Consider the following 9,933-nt stretch of genomic DNA (forward strand, 5'->3'; position numbering starts at 1 on the left):
CACAAACACTGGGACCACTATAGATGGAAGGATCTGTCTATTTTGTTCCTCCCAGTTTCTCATTTTTCGAATCTTAAATTCAGTTCTCCACATCTCTGCAGCAAATTTGCGATTTATTTATTTTTTGGCAAGCAGTTTCCCCAATATAACACATTTTGTATGGTGTTTTTTTTAACAAAAATATTCATTTTTTAATGCACACTTTCCCCATACAATCTGCATTTTTGTCAACTTTGGTTGGTTGGAAAAGTGCGCCACAGAATTCAGGTAACTGTGAATTTCAAAGGATGGCATTGTTTTCATTCTCACTTTGTTCCTCAGAACCGCCCCTCCCCCATTAACTAATTTTTAAATGTCCCCCAGGGACAAAAGTGAGATGTGGCCATAACTAGAAAAGTGGGACAGCTCAGGAATAAGAAGAGAAGCAGGGCGAAACCAAATTAGGCCTTGGCATGTTTCATGGATGTAGCCAGGATTTATGTTAGGGGGCAGGCTTTATGTTGAGGGGAGCAGAACCCCAGTTAGTTAAGTATTTTTATTGATTTATTTGATTGGGGGGGACAGCTGCCCCACTCCCCCTTTGACTATGCCCATAGCATGTTTGTTGCACAGGGATTGTTCCTGCTGTCCATTGTCATATTTGTAAATGCAAGCATGCCTCCAAGATACTGCGGGGTTCCGTTCCTGACCACCGCAATAAAGCGAATATTGCAATAAAGCAAGTCACATAATTCCCCCCACCAGTGCATATAAAAGTTACGTTTACACTATACTGTAGTCTGCTAAGTGTGCAATAGCATTATGTTTTTTAAAAAACCAATGTACAGTGGTACCTCAGGTTAAGTACTTAATTTGTTCCGGAGGTCCATACTTAACCTGAAACTGTTCTTAACCTGAAGCACCACTTTAGCTAATGGGGCCTCCCGCTGCTGCCGCGCCGCCGGAGCACGATTTCTGTTCTCATCCTGAAGCAAAGTTCTTAACCCGAGGCAGTGGCGTAGCGTGGGGGGTGCAAGGGGGGCAGGCCGCACCGGGCGCAACATCTGGGGGCGCGCGCTCGCTGCCTCCGGAGTCGCCGAAGAGCCTCGGGCGCAGGCTGTAGCAGAGCTGCATGTCTCGCGGAACCGACGGGCTGTGTGTGCGCCTGGGCTGAAGACGTCTGGCAGGCAGCGGCTCTCAGCGCTCGTCCGGTCCCGCCAGGCAGCCCCTCCTCACAGCCCCGCCTCCGCCGCTGCTGCTGCAGCTGCTGGGCCGTTGCATTTTCCTCGCCTCTCTGCCCCCCTCCTCCTCCAGGCAAGCGGCGTCGTTTGGGCTGCAGCGCCAGTGGCAACTCGCAGGTTAGGGGTTAGGGGGGGCGCAAATTACGTGCCTTGCCCCGGGTTAGGGGGCGCAAATTACTTGCGTTGCCCCGGGTGCAACTCACGCTACGCCGCTGACCCGAGGTACTATTTCTGGGTTTGCGGAGTCTGTAACCCGAGGTGGCCAGGAGTACTAAACCTCTTCTGGTGCAATGGAACAACATGACGGAACCCAGAGCTCATGGAAAACGCCATTTACCTTCCTGCCACAGCGATACCTATTTATCTACTTGCATTGGTGTGCTTTTGAACTGCTAGGTTGGCAGGAGCTGGCGCTGAGCAACGGGAGCTCACCCTGACATGGGGATTCAAACCTCCGACCTTCTGATTGGCATGCCCAAGAGGCTCAGTGATTTAGACTGCAGTGCCACCCGCATCCCTGTTTGTAGCAATAGTCCTTCGCAATGGCGAACTTAAAGTTGCCATCTAATAATCATTGGCTCTGGCGCCACCTACTGTTGGGCTCCCTGTCCACCACCCTACCAGTTTCAGTGGACACCAGCCAACAAGCAGGCATATGTCTAGCTGGGCGGGCGGGGGATGGTGGTGGGGTTAGTGGCAGCAGCAGGGGATGGGGAAGGGAGTTGTTGCCTTCCTAGACACATCTAGTTAGCCATTAGACTGTTGCTTGACCAGAGGGACCTTTCGTGTGGTTGCACAGAGCCCCACAAGGGATGCAGCCAAAGTGCATTTGCCCTCTCTCAAAAAGGCAAACAAAAATTGGCACAGGTTCCTCTACTCGGATATGGGAGAGAGCCTCTAACAAGTCAGGTGTTTTTAATTGGACGGATGATTGCTAGCAGAAGCGTTTGCAATGGAAAAGTCAGGCTGGCTTCTTCCCAGTGAACCCGTAGAGTGATACCAGAGCTTGCAGTGGCCCATGAAACCAAAAGCTTCATCTCAGCTATTATTCTTCATTAACTGTGTATGCGGATTAACTCTGTGCATTTTGCAGTTCTGGAGATATTGTTTTTAAAGCCGTTTGACAAACTTCCTTTGGCTCAATGGGCGGGAACAGCTTTTGTCTGTGGGGCTTTTAAGTTTAGAGAAAAGACAACAAAGAAGGGGTTGATGAGGAGAGATGGGTTTATAAATCTATTTGTGGTTGTTGAGCAGAGGAGAGGTGCAGGAGAGAGAATGCCTTCCTTCCTTCCTTCCTTCCTTCCTTCCTTCCTTCCTTCCTTCCTTCGCTCCTTCAAAATCCTAGGCAGCCAACTGGCACAAAAAGATGGCGTTTCTTATGTGTAATGGTCACATCGCCACCGTACATTTAAAGCACGTTTGAAGGGCCTGGCTTCTCCCAAAGAATTATGGGAACTGTAGTTTGTCAAGGCTGTTGGGAATTGCAGTTCCTGAGAGGGGTAAACGATGGTTCCTAAGATTCTTGTTTGGGGAAGCCATGTGCTTGAAATGTGAGTGATGTGGCTGGACTTCCGATAGCCAACAGTGTCTGCCAACAGTGATTAGCCCCTGTAGCTAAAGCCACTTCCGCCCGGCAGAGGAGGTGGGATTGCAGGCGTCACGGCCCCACCGCGCGCGGTGGCTAGAGCCCAGCCCCCACATGATTGGAGGGATCCCTGGCCACGTCACCCCCCGGCCAGCCAATCGGATGGCTCTGGGGGCGTGGGCTGCCCTATTTAATGCAGGCGTGGCCGGGGATCTCCCTCTTTCTCCGCCTATCAGCTGTTCCTGTTTCCCACCCTCCTGCCCTTTAAGGTTTACGTTCCTTGACCTTGCTTTAGACCTTGGTTGGTCGCCGTTGAGGGACCTGGTAGGAATTTTTCTACTTGGCGAATTGGCACCAGCCACTTGTTTTTTGCCTACCTCGTAGCAAGTCGTCACAACTTTCTTGGTATTGGTGGTTAGGCATTGGTATTGGTATTGCTCTGTAGATGGAAGAGGGGAGGAAGCACCATCACCTGCCCCGCATATTGAAGGGTAGTCCGATAAAGGATTCTGGGGGGCGTGGCCCTGCCCAAAGCCTATGGAGGTGAGGGCCTAAGGCACGCCCCTGAGCGGTGACCCCAGGGGAGTTCCTAGTTGATGTGCATCAGCAGGACTCCCCCTACTGGTGGTTAACCCTTCCCGGACTTCAAGCGGACGGGCTGAAGCCGGATATAGTCGGTTAGGACCAATGCCTAAGCCAATACAGCTCATCACCTGTAACCAATAAAGTTGTGGCCTTATTTAGCCCACTAACCTTAATAATTGTGTCATGTGTCTTTGTTTCCACTGGGGGGGACAGGAACTCGCCACGCAAATGGAACCTCCAGCGACGACTCAGCCTCTTGATTAGGGATGGTCAATCTGTGGCCTTTGAGATGTTTTTGGGCTCTGATTCCCATCAGCCCCAGCCAGCATAGCCCATTGTCATGGGTGACAGGAGTTGTAGTGTAACAACATCTGGCCGGCCCCAGCTCTAGCCTGCATGCTAGGAACAATGAGCATCACTCTTTGGGGATGCCCAGAACCTTCTGGCTGGCCAGATAGGTCTTGGTTGGACCCAACAGGGCAAGTCTTTATGTTCTTTTAAAGCAGAGGCTCGTGGTTGGATGATTGCGGTATGAAGGAAGGAAGGGACCTCCCTGCACCTTTATAGCAGAGGGGTGAGAGTGCCCTGGATGTAGCTCTTCAGATGTTGCTGGGCAACTCCCATCATCTCTGACCATTGGTCATGCTGGCTGGGGAGGATGGCAGATAGAGGCCAGCAATGTTGGAGGGAGCTGGACTAGATGACCCTGGGGGCCTTTTCCGATTCTGTACAGTGGTACCACGGCTTAAGTACCTAATTTGTTCCAGAGGTCCGTTCTTAACCTGAAACTGTTCTTAACCAGAAGCACCACTTTAGCTAATGGGGCCTCCCGCTGCCGCCGCGCCGCCGCCACACGATTTCTGTTCTCATCCTGAAGCAAAGTTCTTAACCCGAGGTACTATTTCTGGGTTAGCGGAGTCTGTAACCTGAAGCGTCTGTAACCTGAAGCGTATGGAACCCGAGGTACCACTGTAATTCTATAAATATCTGCAATCCCTTTGGAGGAACCTTCTGGGGTTACCACATTCCAGGTTGTGGGCAGGGTCAAATGCAAAAGTGGGGGGTGCGATGGATGTTATTTTTGTCCTTTGTACAGTAGGCGACTTCCTTCACGGTCAAACACCCCTCTCTGTTTTCCGTCAGGCAAGCAGGAAGCACGAGAAGGGTTCAAGGACTCATTCCAACCAGGCAAAAGCTAACAACAACAACAACAATAATAATTAATAATAAACTTTTATTTATATCCCGCCCTCCGCGGCCGAAGTCAGGCTCAGGGTGGCTAACATCCAATATATAACATTAGTATAAAATCAAACAATAATTAAATTACCTCCTAAAAACAGGTCAAAATCAAATTAAAGTCTAATTAGATGGCTTTTGGCAGGGTTAGGGTTGGGAACAGTCAGTACTCATCGGCCCAACTGTTTACGCTGATCTTATATGGGCCTGTGAGAATGCTGGGAGGCCTCTTTCATATTAGTTCTTATACAAAAAGAAAAGGGGAGTCAGGCTGAGCCCTGACCAAAGTTCTACCAGGCTGGGGCCAAGGCCAAACAGGCCCTGGCCTTGGTCGAGGCCAGCCTAATCTCTCTGAGGCCCGGGATCTCCAAGGTGTTTTTATTTGTAGACCGTAAGGTCCTCCGTGGGGCGTACCAGGAGAGGCGGTCCTGTAGGTACGAGGGTCCTAGGCCATATAGGGCTTTAAAGGAAGCGGGAGAAGGGTGTGGCTCAGGAGGGCGTGCCCTGGGGAGAGTCCTAAGGGCCAGACAGAGAAGCAGAGGGGGCCAAATCTAAGGTTCCCCATTCCTGCTTTAACAGGATCCTGAAGCACAGGAATTGAACAGGCCAGGCTTCCCTCACCCCCGCACCCCTTGTTCTCATGCCAGGGAAAGATTCAGCCGCTTGATTTCTCCAGATTAAAGTAGCCTACAACAACGTGGCAGAAACCTGAACATGGAGGCTGCAGGGGACGTTCTTCTGGAAAGCACTCAAATGTGGTTCTTCAGTTGTGTGTACATATAAGGGAGTCTCTCCTGTTTCGGAGTGCCTGCTTCAGTTTTGGAACCCGTTCAGTGTCAAGAGAGAGCAGCCAAACTACCCGTGACTAAGCTTTCCCTGGCAGGCTTCCTAAAGCAGCATGGGTTTAAGGGTTCTTCTGGCGAACAAGGAAAGTACCTACAGAAAGGAAGGAAGGAGCAGTTTCCGCAGAAGCCACTCCTTTCCATACGCTCCATAGGTTTGCTTCCAATGAAGGAGGTGTTTTCTCTCCCGCTTGGACTACTGCAACACGCTCTACGTGGGGCTACCTTTGAAGGTGACCCGGAAACTGCAACTAATCCAGAATGCGGCAGCTAGACTGGTGTCTGGGAATGGCCGCCAAGACCACATAACACCGGTCCTGAGAGACCTACATTGGCTCCCAGTATGTTTCCGAGCACAATTCAAAGTGTTGGTGTTGACCTTTAAAGCCCTAAACGGCCTTGGTCCTGTATACCTGAAGGAGCGTCTCCACCCCCATCGTTCTGCCCAGACACTGAGATCCAGCGCCGAGGGCCTTCTGGCAGTTCCCTCACTGCAAGAAGTGAGGTTACAGGGAACCAGGCAGAGGGCCTTCCTGGTAGTGGCGCCTGCCCTGTGGAACGCCCTCCCATCAGATGTCAAGGAAATATAAAACTATCCGAATTTTAGAAGACATCTGAAGGCAGCTCTGTTCAGGGAAGCTTTTAATGTTTGAAGTTTTATTCTGTTTTTATTGTTCTGTTGAAAGCTGCCCAGAGTGGTTGGGGAAACCCAGCCAGATGGGCCGGGTACAAATAAATAATACTAATACTAATAATTATTATTCCTACAGAAGCTCCAGCCACAATAAATATGTTAGGCTGGTCTTTAGATTGTCACAGAGATCTTGGCTTGCTTTTGTGATGGCAGAATTAGTGTGAAGGAAAAAAATCTGTATTTTCAACCATTCTCCATCAATTAATGAGATGAGAACTTGTGTCTGAAAATGATTAGAAGGGAGAGAAGAATTTGGTGAAGTCTTTATGGGCGGGAGACAGGTTCTCACTTCCTCACCCTGTGCTTACCTTCCTTTTGAGATGACCAAGGGGTGTTTGCCAATGTTCTTCCTCCTATTCTGCAAATCATCTCATCAGCGTTCTGTGTTCGGCAGTTTGTGTTTTAGTTGAAAGGCTAGGGTGGAGGGGCTTTTTTAGATTAGGAAGTGCAGGCAGCCAGGGGGGCTGCAAGTGCTGGAGAAACGGGGGGGGGGCACACACCACCCTCAGCCACCCACCTCCCAGCAACAAGGTACCCTGGAAATCCCGCACCCACCAAAATGCGAATGGAATTTGCATGTGCCGTGAGTTAGAACCTCTTTCACAGAGGAATAAAACTTCAGAGGAAATTGGAGGACAGATTGCAGCACATTAGCATTGTAGAATATGTTGGCATTCTTTGGGCAAATATCTCCAGAGATCCCCCCCCCCCCAGTGTAAGGTGAGGCTGTGGCTATGGGGTTCCATTTCACCCTTTCTCTTCTCCCTTGCATTATAGCCCATCTGCATGGGACTTAATTTCCCCCCCTGGGAAGGACAAGGTCTTTTGTCAAATCTCTCTGCTCCTCCTCTGATGCAGCTGGCTTGTAGCCAAAGACTTCCATGGCTTCCTTGCAGATGCTTTGAACGTCTTGCACCTCCTGGAAGCTGAGGTGCTTCCTCCAAGCTTGGGAAGCCACCTTGGCATTTTTCTGTATCTCCAAGGGGTCCACACTGGAGATGCCAGGCTTCTGGTCACTGTCGGCGGTGGACCAGTGAGTTATGTTGTAGACCCAGGACTCGAGCCTATGGGAGGAAGTCAGGCCAGTGAACTGGTACCACTTGGCCAGGTGCTCCAGAGGGTCCCTCACCAGGTCTTCATACCGTGTCAGGAGGTATCGCCCCCTCAAGGCCGGAGGCATGCGGTGCAAGGCCGTGAGGTACATTTCGGCCTGGGCACGGCAGACCCTGTACATGACTCCGAGGGTGCTGGGAGTGCCTTTGACGCCGTTGCCGATGACCAGGTCATCGGGGTGAAGAGACACGGCCTGGCGGGATGCATACACGGCGCGAGGGTCCCTGACCAAGTGGATCACCCGGAGACGGAGGGAGGGATCTGTCAGGAGCGGGTAAAGCGCTTCCATCTGGAAGAAGCGGACGGCTTTCACCACCACGTGGCTGTAGGTGGCACAGGCCTCAGAAATCTTCTCAAAGGGCATTTGGCCACACCGGGACTCACACTCCTTCACCCCGATGATGTCAGAGCGTCGGAAGGCCTCGCAGGCCGGAGGGGAGCAGAGCGCCCTGCTCATGGGCCACATGAAGAGCTGGTAGACCATGCTGGGCTCCTCGATGTAGGCAAGGAGGGGCCCCATGTCGCAGAGGAAGACGGAGCGCAGCAAGTCCCTCAGGGGCCCCTGGAGGAGTTCGGGGCTGGCCCAGGGCAGGCGATGCCACACGTGCTTGGCTGGCTCCATCATGTAGAAGACCGAGGGGTTCTGGCTGAAGAGCTGCCCTGCGAAGGTCGAGCCGGAACGCCAGCTGGAAAGGATCAGCACATGGGTCTGGGTGGGAGCCGAGACTCCTTCCTGGGGCCCGAGCCTTCTCCAGGATGAGAACAAGAGGAGAAGCAGCAGCACCGAGACAATGAGAAACTGGGCGGTGTTGATTCTGATGAGCATTTTTGCTGGTGGACCTGCAGGTGAGAGGCGGAACAAGAGTTAGAGACATATGAAGGGGGGGCTTGCAGTGGCGTAGCGTGGGGGGTGCAGGGGGGGCTGGCCGCACCGGGCACAACATCTGGGGGTTAGGGTTAGGGGGCGCAAATCCACGGGTTAGGGAGCGCAAATTACTTGCCTTGCCCCGGGTGCTGACAACCCACGCTACCCCACTGGGGGCTTGCAACAAAATGTTGCAGTCTGGAGTGCTTTGCAATTGGAGGATCCAGGTGATCGATTTCACTCACCCCTCCCCGATTTTCCTCTTTGCCCTCCTCTGTCAGCCAACCAGCATTCCATGCACACTGAGCATGCTCAGTTTCCATTGGACTGTTTTGGGGTTCCCCTTCTGTTTAGGTCAACAAAAGAGGCTTAAAGACTGTCTGAAGGCATATCTAAAAAAATGTAGTATATACACTGACAACTGGGGAAACACTGGCCTGCGAGCACTCCAAACTGGAGAAGAGCCTTTACCAAAGGTGTCATGGGCTTTGAAGACACTCAAACTCAGGATGAAAGGGAGAAATGTGCTAAGAGGAAGGCATGCTTGGCAAATCCACACCGTGATCAACTCCTGCCCGGAAACCAATGTCCCCACTGTGGAAGGACGTGTGGATCCAGAATAGGCCTTCACAGTCACTTTTGGAGTCATTGTTAAAACCATGTTTATGGAAGACAATCTTACTCGGCTACGAGTGATCGCTGAAGAAGCAGATGCAGAAGCAGCAGCGGCAGCAGAAGAAGAAAGTGGTTTCTCCATTTTGAGCTGGGAGGGTTTACTAATTGACACATTTATGCCCTGTGACAGATACAGTGGTACCTCGGCTTACAGAAATAGTACCTCGGGTTAAGAACTTTGCTTCAGGATGAGAACAGAAATCGCGTGGCGGCAGCGGGAGGCCCCATTAGCTAAAGTGGTACCTCAGGTTAAGAACAGTTTCAAGTTAAAAACAGACCTCCAGAACGAATTAAGTTCTTAACCCGAGGTACCACTGTACATTGAAATGATTTCTGTGGCCACATCTCACTTTTGTCCCTAGGGGACATTTAAAAATAACATTATCAGTGCAGACCAGAATAGGACACTGAGATGGTTTTCTCTCTACCCTTTGGATATCTACATGTCTCTTCCTGTGTTCCCTCCTTCCAACAGTGTCAGCAGTAAACCACCCTGAGCATGTTGGAGTTTACTCTTTATTATCAAAAACAGGATCTACATGATCTCGTCTCTCTCCTACTTAGACTTTCCCCCCACCACCACCTAAAATAGTGCAGCAATGACTAAAGGTCTGTCCCTACTTTTCCTGGGATAGATAAGGGAGCCAGTTTTACCTTCTGTTGCAGCTGCCTCTACCTCTCTCAGATGGCTTTCGTTCCTGTTTGAAGAATGAAGCTCCCCTTGAAGAGGACTATTGCTTCCTTCTCTCCCTCTCTGTGTGTTCAAAGGGTGTGCTCAGCCCTAGAGGAAAATGATAATCTGGGGGCATGCAGGAAAAACAAACAAGGATGCTCCGGGCATCTTCAAAACAATGTCTGGAACAGCTACAAAAACAAAAAAACCCCTATCAGTGTCACCCATAAAAGGAAGCATCTTGGTTTCTAATATCTAGAGGGCCATGGCTTATAGGAACAATTCAATATTGGTCTTTCCTGCCCATCCTCTACATGCTCTCAGTCTAAGGTAAAGGTAAAGGGACCCCTGACCATTAGGTCCAGTCGTGACCGACTCTGGGGTTGCGGCGCTCATCTCGCTTTATTGGCCGAGGGAGCCGGCGTACAGCCTCTGGGTCATG

The 9,933-nt window shown here is 51.1% G+C and overlaps 1 protein-coding gene across 1 annotated transcript; it reads right to left on the minus strand.

Annotated features, from left to right (window-relative positions):
• Positions 1–4,640: 4,640 nt before the first annotated feature.
• LOC310701752 (carbohydrate sulfotransferase 6-like) lies at positions 4,641–9,933 on the minus strand. The gene is made up of 2 exons (XM_083493080.1): positions 9,473–9,933; positions 4,641–8,118 (listed from the first exon to the last, which is right to left on the minus strand). The coding sequence occupies exon 2, from the start codon at positions 8,102–8,104 to the stop codon at positions 6,959–6,961; it is 1,146 nt and encodes a 381-aa protein (XP_083349206.1). The 5' UTR covers positions 8,105–8,118; positions 9,473–9,933; the 3' UTR covers positions 4,641–6,958.

This window comes from Podarcis liolepis (assembly GCF_965112155.1).
Source record: "Podarcis liolepis genome assembly, chromosome: 2".
NCBI classification, from domain to species: Eukaryota; Metazoa; Chordata; class Lepidosauria; order Squamata; family Lacertidae; genus Podarcis; species Podarcis liolepis.